At 37.5% G+C, this 19,422-nt stretch overlaps 1 protein-coding gene across 2 annotated transcripts in view; it reads left to right on the forward strand.

Moving 5' to 3' along the window:
- The window catches only part of Klf12 (Kruppel like factor 12), a 355,582-nt gene that overhangs the window by 212,392 nt on the left and 123,768 nt on the right, over nt 1–19,422 (forward strand). For both annotated transcript variants that reach the window (XM_042685420.1, XM_042685421.1), the window contains exon 4: nt 11,736–12,282. In XM_042685420.1, coding sequence (XP_042541354.1) covers nt 11,736–12,282 — 547 coding nt within the window. The remainder of the gene's footprint in view (nt 1–11,735; nt 12,283–19,422) is intronic.

Consider the following 19,422-nt stretch of genomic DNA (forward strand, 5'->3'; position numbering starts at 1 on the left):
CCAAAGTACTAAAACTAGTCATTTAGATCGGTTGCTGAATCCATTATAATGTTTCTGGGTAAAATGATATGATTAGTTTTTCACCTATGATTTTTAATGCAAATCAGCTTACAGTTATTATTATATACATAGACACATGTATCCTTGACATGATAGACATTCTTCCTTTAGGCTTATTTCCATGAAAATATGTCAGTGCCTTGACTAAAGAATATCTGAAAGAGATGGGCAGATAGGACCAGCAGTGCCTCACAGACTTCACTGTATTTCCTTCATTTAATCCACTAGCACACCAGGTGTCTGAAATGGAGCAGTGTACAGAATAAAACCTCTATTCTTCTGAAGGCTCATTGGTTCTTCATTCTTTGTCATTGTTGTTTCCATATCTGAACCTAGGTTATTCTGCACTTAAAAGGCTGACTCCTTTTTTTGATCCATTCATCTACTGAGGGGCATCTGGGTTCCATATCTTAGCTATGGTAAATAATGCTACAAAAGGCTTGTTGTTGTTTTTCTTTTTCAATTTGTCTGACAATACATGCCAACCATGATCCATTGTTCATCCTACTTACCTTTGCCACATCTCCTTGGGAAGATGATTTAGCAATGTGAAATTATAAATATTTGCAGTAAAAAGAATGGGCTAGATAGAACTTGGTAATCCATAAGCTGTCTAACCATTTCTGAAGGCTTGCATGTTAAAAATAGCAAATGAAATTAATAACTCAATTTTTCATTCTTATTTCTCTTTAAATATGTAACTCATATTCAAAGCACCTAAGTGAAGATCATCAACCACAAAATCAGTTTACCAAGGGTGTAGGTGGGTTGTGCTGATATACAAGCATGTTGATTTAATTTTGAGGTTTTATTTGTAGCTGAAGAGCTGGACAGACAGGAATATCTGGACTAGAATTCTCATGTCAAAATATTGCATGTCTGAAGGAATCATTTTTTTTTTTTCCTAGTATATTGTGTTTAGTTTTTTTTTTTTGAGTTATCTTTAAGTAGTTGTACAAAGGAGTTGGCATTTGACAAATGAATACAATGCATCTTGATGTCAGCCCTTTAAACATTCTCAATTATCCCTCCCAACCTACCCCAGTCATTTTCCATTGTAGAAGACACAAGACCATGCACACAGCCATCTTTCATGCCAAAAACATAGCTTACCGAATAGTAAGAATCTTCTCTAGGAAATCTTCCTTTGCTTTGAGCCTTCATATTATTTCTGGAAACTCTTCAATGATTGAATATTTCATCATATCAAGTGAGGAGTTATTCTTTTAAGCTGGTATAATTAACTCTCTTCATAGACCAGTGAGGAATTATAGAATCATTCTCTCTTAGTATTCCCAACTAAAAGGAGCCCCAGACTTCTGGTATTTTTTTTTTTTGGGTCTAGTCGTGGGGTCTGAACTCTGGGCCTGGGTGCTGTCCCTTAGCTCTTCAGCTCCAGTCTAGCACTCTACCACTTGAGCCACAGCGCCACTTCCAGCTTTTTTCTTTTTGCTTATGTGGTGCTGAAGAATCGAACCCAGGGCCTCAGGCATGCAAGGCAAGCACTCTACCACTGAGCCACCTTCCCAGCCCGACTTCTAGTAATTTTAATATGGCCTAGCCAGTGGAAAAGTTGGGCTGGGACATATTATGGCATTCCAGAGGAAAACATTAAATGGGGCCAAAATCAGTACTGGGAGTGTTTTAAGGAAGAAGCATTGAGCCAAATACTAAAGATGTATGTGAGTTAGGGGAGAGTTGGGTGTGATGAAAAGTATTTGGAAGAGAAATGAGCACACAGATATATGTGGAGGGCCCAGAATTGTCAGCAAAGTAAGGACAGTATATGCAGTTGGAAGCTGAGTGGAGGAATGAAGGGATGAGACGGTGGAACGTTCATGTTTGCTGTGTTTATTTTCCTGTAATATGATACATTTGGTGATGACTACCTGTATTTTCTTAACCCTCCTTAACTTTCTTTTGAAATATCAGCATATTATTTATTTTCCATCCTATTACGTGAGTCAGTATATACTATAGGAAACAGTGACCATTCCATGTGTTTGAACCAGAACAGGAATTTAAAATAGAGGAAGAACGGCTTGTAGTAATCCATTGTTGAGAAATAGGGATTGAAGTTGGATCAACCTGCCTACTATTGATTTCATGATGCTATGAACCAGATGAGGAAACTGCTACTGGTGTCTTCTGGTTACTGATGAGTTACCCTACCTCTCATGCCAAGTGGGAAATGCATATCATATAGAGTGTTGTGTTCAGTAGCCAATGAGCAAGGAGGTGACATCCGTCTCACTTCCCCCTTCTGACTGTACAAGACATCCCATTGGCAGAATCAAGAATCAAGAAGATTCATGTTTAGCCCCACACTACAAGATGGTATAAGAATATAGTAGCTGTGGATAAGAAGCCTTGGCAAGCATATCTAATACAGCATTTTGTACTTGTAGTAGACTGCAAATTCTGAGTATGTTTACTACTAATCCAGCCATCTCTTCCAAATAAATTACATACATTATGATGGCAAAATGAAAGAGGGTAACAAGAGGCTCTTAGAATAGCAGGTGTATGATTGGGCTAGAGAGCAAAGGAATGACTAGGTTTAGATGAAAATCTTCACTGTTGATAATTTTAGATAATTCTCTTTGATTATCTCTTACCTTAATTTTTTTTTAAATGCTTGACCAGAGCTCAGAGGTCTTTCTATTCCAGAATTCTTACCTTAATTTTTAATTCTGCCTTTAATTCTCTGCTTTTCTCTACTTTTCCCTCTCCAGAGGGAAATGTTCTGGCATTTTGAGAATCCATGAAACAAAATGCCCATTTAGGTGTCAAGACACAAATATCACTTTAAGAAGATATTTAAGACACTTTGTCTAACCAAACCTAAGTACCCGGAAAGTTACCTTGAATTTAAAGACATTCTTCCATTGTCTCTGGCTTTCATCATTTTTTGTTGATAAGTACCCGTCCAATAGTCAGCATTTTAGAGGTCTTTCTTTCAGTTACTACTGGCAGTGTCATTGCGTTTCAAAGAAAAGTGCTATAGAAGGATAATCACTCTCCTGGCGCTGTTTGCTTTCTGGAATCTTAAATCTTCACATCCTGGTTGTTGTGCTTACTCTCCAAGGTTTAAAATGTACCTTTTCAAATTTAATTTGGTTTTGTTACTGCTCAGAGTAGTCATCTCGAAACTGCATGTATCTATGGTCGTCTATGATCGTCTATCTTGCTATCATTTATCTTGCTTTCAAGAACTACAAAAGGATTTCACTAGGAGATGGGAGAATACAATTATGGGGGGAAATCTCCTGGAATCACATGAATTTAAAGCCCAACATAATTTTTTTTTTTTTACAATTTTAATCTGTTACATAAGGTTACTTTTTTCATGGCCCCTTTATGAGTATAGATAATTGAACTTTGGTCTTTTACTGCAAAGGTAAGTAAGTTCTGATGTTAAGCTGAAAGGAGGCCAATGTAAATAGGAGTATGCTAACATCTCTGCAAGCTTTTATTTGTGTCCTTTCTTCTCTTAAACAACATTATCATCTCTACATTGCATGAAACGAGCTAATGACAAGGATTCAGGGTCGCTTCTGATTTGAAGCTATACATTATAAAATCAGGTATGGGAGTCAGTATTATATTACTGTTGAGGTCATGGATCTCTTTATCAGAAACCACTGAAGGTTGTGTTTTGATACAGCAATCCACACGAGGAGATTGCGATACTGTACCCAGTTTTCTTAATCTCTCCAGGTCTTGTCTCATCTCTGCTTTCTGTTTGTACAATGTGATTAGTAATAGTCTTCACACTGACATACTGGGGTGATAAGCTATCTGACATAGTAGTGCATACATGTTATATCTCTTAGTTCTATGCGTCTTTATCCCTTTGTGTTCAGTGAAAGGGATTCAGGTTGTCTGTCTATCTAGGATTTAGCAAACATTAGATACCTTCTGGGCAGATGCCAAGAAACTTTATTGGGCAAGTAGGTTTTTAATGGATTTGGAGATCATTTAGTATACTCTTTGACCCAACCCAAGCCTCCTTTACAGAGACACATACATCTGCATGCCTATGCTTATGCATGCACAAGTGTGAAAATGACACAAAAAATACTTCAAAAATGAAGGTTAAACAGACTCCTGGATACATGAACCATGACATAAATTCTCAAAACTCTGCTCTCTTTCTTTGTCTCTTCTAAAGATGGTCAGGACAGTGTGGAGTTCTGAATTCAGTCAGGAAAAAAATGACTCCTAGGTTTAGATCACTGATTCATGTGTCATTGTGTGTAATTGCTTTCGGCGGTTTCTCTAGCTTTCTATGTCTTCATTTATGAAGTGGGGTGGGGGAAGCATTGAGTATAAACGCTTGTTTTCCTGTCATTTCAAAATAATCAGTAAAGATTGATTTTAGTCACAAAAGTACTTCCTTGAACATGTACTTCTTTGTTTGTATATTGTTGTTAAAATCAGTGCTTCCTCAAATTCATTTCTAATGCCTTCTGTTTGTTGGGTGCTGTAAGATTGAAACACTTTCTTTTGCTTATATGTTGCATTGTTTCTGAATGTTGTTCTCTAAAAAAGTGATGAAAATCTTGAAGTTAGAGGTTAAAAATCCTTTTGTAGCAGCTTCAGTTTTAGCACCCTGCTGGGCTAGTTATCTAGTAGTAATATAACATTCAATCAACATTTATTGATGGACTGAGGCATTGTAATGCACCTGGAGTGTTTGTGGTAGTGTTTCAAGTATACAAAGGTTTGCCCAAGGCACATAGAGTAACAGTCTTGTATTTCCAATACCATTGTTTTAATCCTCTAAGATTGATGGAAATACATATTTTAGTGATCATTTATACTTGGCTCATTTCTTTTTTTCTTTGTTTTCTCTTTTTCTTTTTTCCTTTTCTGTTCTTTTCTTTTTTTTTTTTGGTCAATTGTGGAGCTTGAACTCTGGGCCTGGGCGCTGTCCCTCAGCTCTTCAGCTCAAGGATAGCACTCTACCACTTGAGCCACAGAGCCACTTCTGGTTTTCTGGTGGTTTATTTGAGATAAGAGTCCCAGAGACTTATCTGCCTGGGCTGGTTTTGAACCACTTCAGACTCCTGAGTAGCTAGGATTACAGATGTGAGCCACTGGCATCTGGCTTGGCTCATTTCTTTAGGTCTATTCAAATTACAGGTGGACATACACATTAATTTCTGTAAAATATACATGCCATCAACCTAAAACGTTAGTATTAAATCCTTTGGAAAATAAAACTTTAATAGGATTTGTTACTTTCTCCTAATTATGGTGTTATAATTATTTTCTTTTACTAACATCATGGTTCACTAGAATTTAGGAACACAAAAACCAGATTAAAACTATAAATGACTCCTCGCTTAAAAAATTTCCCCCCTTAGGGGATATTTTATACTAACAAAACCCTTAGGAGTTATACTCCATAGCTCACACTTACAATCCTGTTTTCTCTGGAGGCTGAGATCTGGAGTATCCTAGCTTAAGGCAAGCCTGCACAAAATGTATGAGTCCCCTTCTCATCCAGCAGTTGTGTTGTGAGCTCCTGTCCTGTGAGCTCTGGTGCAACCTCAGATTCCAGGATAGCTGGAGACTTGAATTCATCGGAAAGAAGGTGTGTGCAATAGCATGTATTTGTCGTCCCAGACATTGTGGGAAGTGCAAATAAGATTGTCTTAGTTCAGGTCAGGTCCAGCAAAAAAGTGAGACTCTTTAAAAATAACGAATGCAATTAATAATAATAATAATGGTGAGACTCTTTAAAAAAAAACTAGTGCAGATGATGATGATGATAATAATGTGCTGAAGGTGTGGTTGAGCAGTGTAATAACTACCTAGCAAGCATGAGGCCCTGATTTCAAACCCTAGTATGCCAGAGAGGAAAGAAAATTAAAATCAAGGTACTTTTAAATGTTGAATCATATAGAAAGTAATAAGCTTTTAGGAAAGCTATTGTTTACTATTTTTATTCTTTCTGGAAAATGAAATGTTTAATTTTTAACATGGCCTACAGTATTCGCTATAGAAAGCATATATAGTACAGGAAACATGAAAGTGGAAATACATTCAAGGTTCACTCACATCTTCATCTAAAGAAGATACCATTTAGGCAACATGCTTGAGTAATTTGTCTACATTTTGGGGGAACAAAAATTTAGCCCATTGAGATGCAGTTTTGTGTAATAACATCATTTCTCTGAGAATTACATAAGCTTATTATATTATTTCTTTGTGCTAATTGTGGCTTCATCTTGCCTACTGTCACTATTGTCTGTCCTGGTTACTTATTTGTGTTTTTGAAATGTTTTGCCAATGTCAGGTAAATGTCAGGCTCCTGTCATTTGATTGGCTGAGGCAGGAAGAGGATGGTCAGTAGAGGCTAGCTCAGACTACATAATGAGACCTTGTCTAAAACAAAAAAGAAAATATTTCATACACTAATCCAGTTTACAGCAGTGGTAAGAAAAAAAACTATTACATTAACACTTGTTTCTCTTTTTTTATGCCTACCTTATTGTTACTGATTTTTACTGTGATAAATAGGGCAAATAAAACTAATTATCTAAGCACATAGATCTTTGTTAAAAATCTCAAATTTCCATATGTCTCAATGGAAACCCCTACGTTACATTACCCCCACTTTTCCCAAGAAAATTTTATAACCCACTTGAGTTTGCAATTCATTGATGATTTTGCATCAGCTGGGTGCTAGTGGCTCATTCTTGTAATCGTAGTTGCTCACAGCTACTCAGGAGACTGAGATCTGAGGTTCATGCTTTAAAGCCAGCCCAGGCAAAAAAGTCTTTGAGACTCAGGAGCAGTGACTTCAGTGGTAGAGTGCCATTTCTGAGAGAAAAAGTTAAAGGGCAGCTCTCAGTTCCATGCTGCCATTTTCATGTATTAAGTTAGTTACAAAACAGAGTCTCCAATCACATTTTATCTACTTCATTTGAAATAGATAAAATATGCCCTGAAACAGTTGTAGGCCAAGAAGGGGCCATTAAAAATATTCAGTAGACAATGTCACTGTGAGAGTTCCAAAGGTTGGCATGGCTCTGCACCCCTTTTACCTAGAAGCCTGCAGCTGAAAACAGAAATGTTGTTTTTCACAAGGTCATTACCCTGATTTTATAGGAGCTGGAACGGAATTAAAACTGTGGCTCAAGCCTGTCATCCTAGCTATTCAGGATGCTGAGATCTCAGGATTGTGGAATAGAATGAGCCTGGGCAGGAGAGTCCTGTGAGACTCTTATTTCCCATTAACCACCTAAACACAGGAAGTGGAGCTGTGGCTCAAGTGGAGGAACACTAGCAAAAAAGCTCTGGGTCAGTGCCTAGGCTCCGAGTTTAAACCTAGGACCTCCCTCCTCAGTCCCCCCCCCCCCCCCCCCCCCCCCCGCCACCCTCCCCACACACGAATGAAGGAGTGAATAAGGGGGTTAGTGGCAGAGCCTTTAAGAAATGGTGGCATTTCTTCCTGTAACACTTTCACATCACACCTGCCTGTATTTCTAGGGAACGGTGAGAGAGAGAATTCTCTCAACTTTACACCATTAGTCTTGCCTGCTAGTTTCTGTCTCTTGTAAATGTGTCCTACAAGAAGACAAGCACAAGCACATGGGGCTGGGAAGGTGGCTCAGTGGTAGAGCTCTTGCCTTAAATGCCTGAGGCCCTGGGTTCGATTCTTCAGCACCACATAAGCAAAAAGAAAAACGCCAGAAGTGGCACTGTGGCTCAAGTGGTAGAGTGCTAGCCTTGAGCTGAAGAGCTGAGGGATAAGCGCCCAGGCTCCCCCCCCAAAAAAAAAAAAGAAGAAGAAGTCAAGTACATACAACCTTTTCTAGATTGCTTCCTTGCTTGAATTACCCCAGTAGTACAACCCGCCTTTGCGAATAGACCTTTCTTTAAGGAAAAGGTGATGGTTTTGCTCTGTATGTTTATTATGAGTTTTAATTTCCAAATCTGGGTTGGACAATCTCCACCATTTTGAGATCAAGTTTTCTTTTCTCTAACATTTGATATATTTTGCCTCTGTGAGATAATGTTACAAAAACACCTCTTTATGGCTATCCTTTTGTAAAATCCAAAGCAAGGACCATCTGGTAACAAAGATTAATCTGTTTTAGAAAGGGAAACATTATTGCATATTTTAAAATATGTAACTAGCACAGAACATTTGCCTCAGGCATCAGAATGAGATTATGGTTTAGGAAAAATATTTAAATGAACCTTCATCTTTTAAAACTCTGTAAAACATGTTTTGTTTTTTCTTGTGTAGTAAAACTTAAATATTTTAAGTTGTCTGCTGAAAAATAGTGCTAATTTAAAACTAAGAACAAAAGATGTTCTAATAGTGAGAGAAAAAGCTGTAACTTTTTTCTCTTTTTAATTTATAAATGTTATGATTATATTTCTATGTTATTAGTTTTACAAATGACAGGTAAACTGATCTTGTTAACAGCTAGTAGACTATTTTTATTTATTTTTTATCATTTTTTACATTGGTTTATATCTTTTATGTCATTATCTGTAAGTAGTTGTACAATAGAGTTACCATTCAACAAAGCAGTTTATAAAGATAATACTTCTTGATCACTGAAACTACATTTTTAAGACAAACAAGAGTTACTGAGCAATTTGGCAAAGAACATGTTGTCCATGCCTGCCACCTTGCATAATGACTCCTTTAACTTTGGTATGAGGTTATTTTTTAAATTAAATGGCTTCATGAAATTATATAAACACATGATTAGGTACAGCCCATAATTCACATTAAAGCTCTGTCTATATTGTACAGTTATATAGGATGACATACATAGTGATACATAGTGATGTGGATATCTTCTATACTTTTATAGAGAGTAAATGTACTGCTTTAGAATTCCCCTGCTCCCCTCAGCCCGTGGTTCGTGAATGGAAACAGCAATCTATGTCTAAGTAGAAAATTAGGACAAAACAAATTTGCAATGGAAAGAATCTATATTTTCATGGAGGCATACTCTAGCCCCTTATTCTTTAGTTACTTTTCAGACAGGGTCTATTGCTTTTGCTGTGGCCAGCCTCAGATGGAGACTCTTTCTGTGCTCCGCCTCCATCAGTAGCTGGAATTACAGGTATGTGCTACCATGCCTGGTCTTTACTTTAGGTGTTTTTAATTATAAACCAGTTGACATCTTTTATGAAAGCAACCTCAAGAAATTTCTATGTGTGTGTGTGTATAAGAAACAACTTGTATTATTCTACCAAGAAATAAATGCTAATACTGACAGTGAACCAACATACCCTTCTAGGTGGAGGAGTAGATACTGTTCATAAATTTCTATGAAAGTAGCTTGATTTATAGTGTTTGATTTGTTCTTTGGTGTTTCTTAGTATTGTTAGGAAAATTTGTATAATTGTTTCTCAATTTCAGCTCATGACAATCTTTTTTTTTAGCATGATTTATTAATTAATTAATTAATATATTTATTTATTTAGTCGGTCGTGGGGTCTGAACTCTGGGCCCAGGCACTGTCCCTCAACTCTTTAGCTCAAGGCGAGCACTCTACCACTTGAGCCACAGCACCACTTCTGGCTTTTTCTGCTTATGTGGTGCTGAGGAATCGAACCCAGGGCCTCATGCATGCAAGGCAAGCACTCTCCCACTGAGCCACTTTCCCAGCCCCACATGACAATCTTATTTAATATTTTATGGGAGTATTTTAGATGGCTCAGTTTTAATCTTTCTACTTCATATGTTCACAGGTAATTATATTGGCTAAGAATAAATCATTAAAGTATCAATCTGCTTCCCTGTTTATTGAGTCTGGTAGAGTTTTTGACTTGGTGTCTTTCTTTTCCCATTGTTCTTGAATAAACACTCATGCTGTTGCCTCTTGTGTGTTTTGAGTAGAGCTATAATTTATATTCCACAAAGAAAAACCTACAAAACAGCTTTTGTTCTTAAAATGTATGCTCTTGTTCTTAAGTGTATGCTCATTCAATAATCTTGAATGAAATAACCAACTTAACATAATTTTATATATCCTTGTTCTGATACATCATATAGTTTGAAATACACATGTTGGTTTTCATGTAATAGCATTAAACCCTGGCTAAATTAGATATAATCAAAATAATCTGTTACAGTATACTTATCTCTGACAAAGCTAGACTGACAGGTGTCAGTAGTAATTCTTTGGTTATTTTGGGCTTCAGAAGTAAACATTCCATAATTGCTTTGTTGTGTTTATGGATGTACAGATATATATGTATATACGTATACATATACATGTATGTATGTATGTATGTGTATATATGTGTATATATATATATATATATGTATATATATATATGTATACCCAGTAATCATAGGCTAAGAATATTGGTCTGGATCAAATCCTAAAGTCTTTATTGTTAAAAATGTTTTCATGAAACTAAGTAAACAAACAAAATGGTCATGACTTCAAGTTGAGCAAAATGTCATAGACAGATTAGGAAAATGGAGGGACTGGTAGGGGTTGGGAGTGGTGTAGAAGAACAATGAAAGAGGTAACGTTGACCAAGATGCATCGTACTCATAAACTGACATGTTGAATTTTAACCCCTTGGTGCAATGACCTAAAGATAATAAAACTAAAAAAATTATCATAGGCTGGCACTGGTGGCTCACACCTGTAATCTTAGCTACTCAGGAGGTTGAGATCTGAGGATCGTGGTTCAATGCTATCCTGGGCAGGATAGTTTGTGAGATTTTTACCTCCAATTAACCACCAGAAAACCTAAGTGACACTATGGCTCAAGTGGTTGAGTGCTAGCCTTGAGCTCAGGGACAGAGCCCAGGCCCAGAGTTCAAGCCCCATGACTGATCCCCCTCCTCTCCCCTCCCCCCAAAAATCATAGACAGTATAGAATACTTCTAAAACAAGGTGAGTATGGTATTTGTGTACGCTATTTTCAGAAAAGAATATTGTGTCCTGCACTATAAGTTCTAAACTGTTAGAAATGACTTAAGCATTTATTGATGTGGTAACCAGCTGGAAAATTTTTGCTTTTTTATTTTGTTTTTGATTATTCAGAATGAGTATGTTCTAGTTCTTGAACCAAGCATGATGGTAGAAATATTAAAGTTGAGTTTTCCCAGTATTTTTGCTGGTTGTGATTCAGATTATAATAAGGTTTTGTTTTGTTGTTGTTGTTTTGTTTTTGGTGGTAGTTCTGAAGAAGGGTATGTAGAAAGGCTCCACAGTAGAGCTTGAAACTCAGTTTACTGACACCTAATGCAGTGATAAGTCAAGCCAAGGAACCCGATGTTTTCACTTAATAAAATATTTTTATGCAGTTCTACATAGATAATGCTTTGTATTGCAAACTTGTTTTTGTAAGGTTGAGTTCACGTCATTGTACTATTCATTGTGAGATTCCTACAGCCTCTTCTCTGTTCTGTAAGGCCACTAGCTTTAATCTATGTTAAACAAGTATGTTTGTTTCTTTCCATAGGATTGGACTCACTCCGGTTTATACTTTTGTTCCTTTCATGTTAATCACCGAGACTGCTGCAGAACAATTCTTCAAATGTTTGAGGAATGCACTCATGTCCCAGAGGAACAAAAAGAAAAAAATTAATAGACTCACAAGTAATAAATCATGCATTTCTTACCGTGTAAGATTCACCAAGATAAATTTGTGTTCCATTTTTCTCCCCACAGTCTCCAAACGTCCACAACTACCCCGATATGGAAGCTGTCCCCCTGTTACTAAATAATGTGAAAGGGGAGCCCCCGGAGGATGCACTACCTGTAGATCACTTCCAAACACAAACTGAGCCTGTGGACTTGTCTATAAACAAAGCCAGGACGTCCCCTACGGCCGTTTCATCCTCCCCCGTCTCCATGACAGCGTCTGCCTCTTCACCGTCGTCTACTTCAACCTCTTCATCCTCTTCCAGTCGTCCAGCCTCATCCCCAACTGTTATCACATCAGTATCTTCAGCATCATCTTCATCAACAGTATTAACTCCAGGACCTCTTGTTGCCTCGGCCTCTGGTGTGGGAGGCCAGCAGTTTTTGCACATTATCCATCCTGTACCGCCTTCAAGTCCCATGAATTTACAGTCTAACAAACTGAGTCACGTTCACCGCATCCCCGTGGTGGTACAGTCGGTGCCTGTTGTCTATACAGCTGTGCGGTCGCCTGGAAACGTGAACAACACTATTGTTGTGCCCCTCTTGGAGGATGGGAGAAGCCATGGCAAAGGTAAGACCTATGAATCTTTGATTTATTATGGCACTGGAGATAACTATTCACTTTGTCATTCATTGGAGCATAAATTATATGCATACATTACACTCAAGCTCTGTGCACAACTACAAGAACGAATGATGAGTTACTGAATGCAGTTCACTGGGGATATTTCATTCATATATATGAATTTTTTTAATGTACGAGGTGGGGGGAGGTGGTACTAAGGCTTGAACTCAGGGCCTGGACCCTTCTGACTCCCTAAGGATTTTTGTTCAAGGCTAGCACTCTACCACTTTTACTGAAGCTCCATTTCTGCCTTTTGGTGGTTAATTGAAGAGTCTCACATACTTTCTTGCCTAGGCTAGTTTTGAAACCTGATCTTCAGGTATCAGCCTCCTGAGTAGCTAGGATTACAGGTGTGAAACACTGGTGCCTATTATTTATGTATATTTAAAAAAGGTATATAGTCTCTGTTTTTATTTGGCAGTCCAAAAATTAGTGTCAAAATGGCAGATATCTCCATTTGTAAAATGAAGCTTAGTATTAAATGCTCAAATGGAAAGGGCAGTCCTGTGGATAATGGAATTATGTATAAAGTAAAATTTCATATAGGGTTTGATCAATGTGAAATTTTTTTTATGGAAAATAAGGATTTTTGTTTTACTTTTTTTTTCTTACTGGAAGTTATTCAGATAGGAAAAGTATAAAATTCCATGAAATAGTAGTCTGAGAATTCACTTTTAGGAGCCTTGGAAATTTGGTTAGCATTAAGATAATTTTACCTGGGCACTGGTAACCTCTCATGCTACCCAGGAGGCTGAATTCTGAGGATTATGGTTCAAAGCCAGCCTGGGGCACACAAAGCTAAGACATTCTTATCTATTATTAACCTGGGGCACCAGGAAGCTAAGCAAGAAATCAGGCCTGAGTTCAAGCTCTAGTATTGTGACACTAGAAAAATAGTAAGAATCCTGAAGTTCAGTATTAGGCTTAAAGGATCATGTAGCTTCAGTTTTTGTCATCTGTGTTAAATTCTTAACTGTTGATATCTTATTACATTAAATGCAATGCTAATTGTCTCTTCTGGTGTTTAAAAAGCAAGTAGGTAATTGCCACAGGATTATGTATAAAAATAACTAGTTAGTTCAGTAAATTTGATAATTATACAGATACCATGATGTTCTTTTTTACTCCTAAGTCCTTGGGTGGGTGGGTGGGGGGTTGTTTTGCTTTTGTTCCCTACTTTTTATTAAAAGAAATATCATGCAGTCTGTCTTTCTTTCCTATTTACCCAAACCCCCTAATGTTTGATTCTCCTTCCTGTTTAAACTTGAAGATCTTTATGTGGAACTTGTCTTCAGAGCTTAGAGTTGATACTGGGTATGGCTTAATGATTCTTTGCCTTTTCCTTTGCTTTTATTTTATTACTGAAGCCCATAGTTACAATAGGATTGATAGACACATAAACTACCATCTTAAAAATGCTAACAAACATAATGTTCTTGCTTCTTGTATAAGGGAGGATTCAGTATAGAAAGATTGTATTTGATAGACAAATATTACAAACCTATGTTACAGAACTGGGCATTTACCATTGGCAAGTTATTCTTTGAATCTAGATTGAGTTTCTTCATAACATTGCAATAAATTTTATGTCCCTTGTATAAAAAATTAATCTCAGGATTTCTAGAATTTTAGTTTGAAAATGTGAGATGTAGACATTCACTCCTAACTGACCACCAATAGGATATATCATTATCTGATATATCCTAAGGTTACTGAGAAGGTTAAGAACATAAATGAAGATATCAAGCACTGATCAAGTATCAAATAAGTGTCTACTTACTTTCATGATTATTTGTTCCTCCCCCAAAATACAAGAATAAAAACAGGAACTGATAGGGGAGATAAACATGCTGAACTTTAAAACACAAAACAACCCCAAGAAGTTGGTATAGAAATGGTTCTCAAGCCCGGCACTAGTAGCTCACACCTGTAATCCTAGCTACTCAGGAGGCTGAGATCTGAGGATCACAGTTCAAAGCAAGCTTGGACAGGAAAGTTTGATAGAGTGTTATCTCTAATAAACCACTAGAAAACCAGCAGTAGAGTGCTTGCCTTGAGCTAAAGAGCCCAGGGTCAGCGCCCGGGCCCAGAGTTCAAGCCCCACGACCGGAAGAAAAAAAAAAGAAATGGTTCTCAAAATGTGAGTACAACTACACTTGGAGGTTTGGCTCAAGTGGTAGGGTGCCAGTCTTTGTATGACAGCATCAGACTTTTGCGTCCAAGTTCTGTTCCTGGGGAAGAGGGGAGGAGTTGTTACTATAACACATTATAAAGGACTAGAGATTAGTAGGAAAAATGGTCTGGAATCATCTCATTTTTTTTCTCTTTTTATGACTTTATATTAAGTTTTTATAATGACCATATTCTACAAATATTGCTATGCCATTTTACAAGTTTCTTTTATTATTTTAGTGATGAATTAGATGATAGTAAAAGTGTCTAATGAAGGAAGCTCGCCTACCCCAACAGAATAAAGAAAGCTAAGGGCATCTCAGTAATTCCTCGGGTCTTTATTTGCACATGTGCAGTTAGGCATTCAGCCAGCAGTGAAATGGCTGGTGATAAAGGGACTCCCTGTTTCCCTTCCCACGTGAGACTTATATATCTGGAATAGATGAGTGAACGAGAATGCCATAGGAGACTTGGATTTTCACAATGATAATAATAAAAAAACATAAAAATGTAACTCATGGGAATTAGGTGATTATGCCGGCTAATTACTTTTTAAGCTTGTATAAGGTATCTGGTCTCTGATAGAACACTAGATGACCCTATAGGACACTTGACACTAGGGACTGTGAAAGTACATATCCATATCTAAACTGATGCATTCTGTGAACTGACTCCTTTGTTCATTCGCATGTTTATTTAGCATGTATCCCTATCAGGCATTATTGACTCTAAACATAGTGTTGAACAAAACATGTGCTGTTTCTATTTTATAGTGTTTAAAGTCTAATGAGTGTCAAATGAATAAGAGAAACAATGGATGAAGTTATGTTTAACAAGAGTATTTTCACCCGGGCTGTAATATTTGGATAGAAATGTTTTCACTCTGACTTTCTTTCAAAGGAGGGTGTGGTGAGGGCTTAAAGTGTTGAATGAACAAAGCTTCCACAAGCAATACGTAGGTAACAAAAGAGTAGAAAATGTTTTCTAATGATTGTAGAACCTTGGCCCATCCAAGAAGATGATGAATATTAGTCTAAAGGAAAGTTGTTAGCTCACTCAGATAATCTTAGTGAGGCCTTGAGTATAATACCAGAGATAAAGAAAGATAGCACGACGTTCTCTGAAGTAGAGTAAGTAAATAAACATGATTTAGAATGAAGCTGTGAGAAGGAGAATGTAGAAGAAGGTCTCCTGAGGAGACCTTTTTCCACTTGATATCCAAAGGACAAGTATTTAGCCCCAAAGTGATCTTGAGAAGTACCAAGCCCCCAGTGTGGGAGATCGTATTACCACAGAAGTGGAGACCTGATATCCATCAGCAAAATCCTCAAGGGAATATCTGGCCTTGGTAATAATCACTTCAGGAAATTCAGTCTAGCCTTGGGAAGTTTGTGGTACATCTCTCTAGAGATTTTTTTTTTTTTAACAGATTTCTAGAAGCAGAAAAATAGAGAGTAAGTAAATCACCAGCCATGTTGTCCTTGGCTCATTATTACCCCAATACAACCCTTAAGAGTTAGAATTCTTCTTCCTATTAGCCATGTGCATTTCATATATGCTAAGCACGATCCTAGGAGCTGAGGTTCTAAGATGAGCATTTCTCTTCTGCCCCAAACTTCATTTTCGAGGCAGACAATATTTGTCAGATAGTGTTCTGGGAAGAAATGGTAAAAGGATTGAAAGGTAAAAAGGAACGATGTCATTTTAGTTTTAATCAAGGAAGGCCTTTCTGAGAAAAATAGCTAAGGTAATAATATTTGGGAAAGGCATTGTAGAACAAGAGAACTTCAGATTTGAAGATGAGGCTCAAGTGACTGTGACCTGCATGGGGAATAATGAACAACAAGGAGGCCTGTGGCTTCTCCTTAGAGAGGGTGAGCAAGAGGAAATGGTGGAGATGAGGGCTGGGGAGTGGCCAGGCCAGGGGCACAGCAGGTAGAGTCTTCTAGTAGAAAGTGCTTGAAATGGTAGTTGGACAAGAAAGCCTGGGGCTCAAAGGAAGGAACTACTTAGATTAGTCAGTTAAACTTGAAATCCATTAGGGATAGATGAGATATTTCATGCTATGGACTGATGAATCATCTTGGATGAGAATCAGAACAGAGAAGGGAAAACACAAAAGTCTGAGGAATTCAAAATAGAGGGTGGGAATGACCCCTGATCGAAGAAGGTCAGTTAAATAATTTGGTACATGAGGGGGCTGTTCTCAGCCGACCCCTCTCTCTGTACCCATAATTCTGTATGTCCCACAAGGAGGATACAAATGTCCTTGTGATCTTTGGTAGATACTAACCCTGGAGGTTAGAAAGAGAAGAGGGATCTAGTCATGGATTCCATCTTCAATGGAAGGAAGTAGAAGAACATAAGAATGTAAGTAGAGAATAAAAGATTAGAAGTTGCCAGTTGTTACCAGTCACTACTGAGGAGCTGAATAAAGTTGTGGGTTGGGTTGTGGGTTATGGTCAGGGAAATGATAAACAGCAGACCAGTAAGGTAGGAAGAAGAATAGAAGAGGAAAGGGATACTCAATCTAGACAGTTCTTAGGAGTAGTTTTATTATAAACGTTTTATTGTAGAGAATTACAGTGGTAGGAGATATGCAATAATTTTGGCCCTCCACCAAGGGAATTTAATGGTGGGAGACAGCACTGTCAAGAATAATATAGTAGAGTTGAAAGTAGATAATTGTGGCTAATTCTATAGGGAGAAGAACTATGAAAGCAAAACCCTTAATTGCATATTATTGCTTAGATTATACATCATTCAGTAATTAATTTGAATTCTGAAGTCAACTTATTATATTGATGGAGTTTTTGGGCAAAGATACATAAGGAAAAAAATGAAAGAAAATGCAAAAGGCAGAAGGGAATGATCTAGAATGGACAGAGAAAAGTATAAAAATAAAGTAAAACTTGAGTTCCATTGATACTAACACAAATAATGATTATGGAATCAAGAAAGAAAAGTTGAAAAGGAAAGTTAAGTAAAATTTGGATTCTACTGATAATTATGAAAACTCTACAAAAACTAATGTAAATAAAAATCAAATATTTTCATTCTTTATCTAATGGAATGTACAAATTAATTAAAATGAGAACATAACCCAAAAATAATTTGTAGTCATTTTTAAAGGCATACTTTACATTTTAATGTTAATTGGCATTCCATTTTAGGGATTTATGATATTTAAAGGTCAATACAGTATTTAGTTTCAGAAAGCCCAATTATATAGCTAAACCATAAAGAATCTTGATACCTCAATTGGTCATTTCTTCATTTAGCCAGAGTAACAAGGCAACCTTGATGCCCAGGAATCAGACATGGATACAGCTGGCTGGGTCTAACTGTTGCCATGTTTTCTTCTTTTCCCCTTTCTTTTATTAGTTCATGCTGATTCTCTCTCTCCCTCTCTCTCTCTCTCCCTCTCTCTCTCTTCCTCTCTCTCTCTCTCTCTCACTCTCTCTCATTCCCCTCTTCCTCCTCCTCCCCCTCCCCCTTTCCCCATTTATTATTTTCTTAGCTCCCCTAACGATACTTAATCACCCACGTGACTCTGGTAAAATAAGTTAACTAGAAGGAAATATCTTACCTACAATTCCTATGCAGCCATATTTTCTTCCATGCAAATGCAAAACCCAGAAGCCAGAGCTATAAAACTTAGGTAAAAACGTGTGTATTGCATTAAAAGGTTTTGTTTTGTTTTGTTTTGCTGGTTGTGGGGCCAGAACTCTGGGCCTGGGCGCTGTCCCTCAGCTCTTCAGCTCAAGGCTAGCGCTCTACCACTTGAGCCACAGCACCACTTCTGGCTTTTTCTGCTTATGTGGTGCTGAGGAATTGAACCCAGGGCCTCAGGCATGCAAGGCAACCGCTCTACCACTGAGCCTCCTTCCCAGCCCTTAAAACTTTTTTAGAATAGTGTGATATTTGGAAAACAAGGTTATTAGTGTATTATTCTTGCTTTAAAAACAATTGGGTGATTAGATCCTTGAAATAAAATAATTTTTCCTAATAAAAGATCTAAGGAGAGCAAGGGGGTTCTACTGTTAATAAATCAACCTAGTTTGGATGTGGAATTTCTTTAATTACTCCTTTCCAAGAGTGTTGCTTTCTTATTATATCTGGATGTAGACACAGTGAAAAGCCTTCCAAAAATATACCTTATTTTCATAACTCTCCATTCAAAGGGATGTGGCATGGGCAGATTTGAAATACTCACACCCCATTTTCTTCCTCCAGGCTGTTGCTTTTCTCAGCAGCCTACAGGAAGAAGCCACAGTGTATTTTTAGTCTTATGCCATTTCTGTTTGTGAAAGGAGAGATGGTCATTGCAAGGATGGCTGTAGTGCTCGCTGGAGTTCTGACGATGGTTAGAAAGGCATTGGGTGCACCTGTAGTTAGACTCTGTGCCCTTCTACATTTCAGATCATTGTGTCATCATCTTCTTGTCAGCTTTCTGACTTGTGGTTATGTAGGTCTTGCTTCAGGCCCTGGTTCTTATCCCAGACACACTTCTTCTGTCTACCTTACAAATGCCTGTCCTCTTTTAGTTCACCATTGGGTGGAATCCTGGTGTCATCTGTCCATATGACCAGAATAGTTCAGGCAGCTGACCTATGCTTCTGTGTGCAGTTGTCTTGGCTTGTGTGTGACTGAACTACCACTTCTTTCTTTGGTAAATTTCTTCTTTTTATTTATTCTTGTGTGTACTAACTAGTAGGTACAAACTGTTACTTTAATTATTTGGTTTTTTTATGAACAAACTCCTCTAGGTCATCCTGACCTTTAATGAATTCTGACCTCTGACCTTTAATTCATTTTTAATGTTGCTACTAATCAGGAAATAGGACTGCAATATTACTGTGTTTGAGTTTATTATTCTTAAATAGGGACTTCGATAAAACTAGAGTGTTTCAC

This window comes from Dipodomys spectabilis, unplaced genomic scaffold (genome assembly GCF_019054845.1).
Source record: "Dipodomys spectabilis isolate Male_0828 unplaced genomic scaffold, ASM1905484v1 ptg000095l, whole genome shotgun sequence".
Lineage (NCBI taxonomy): Eukaryota > Metazoa > Chordata > Mammalia > Rodentia > Heteromyidae > Dipodomys > Dipodomys spectabilis.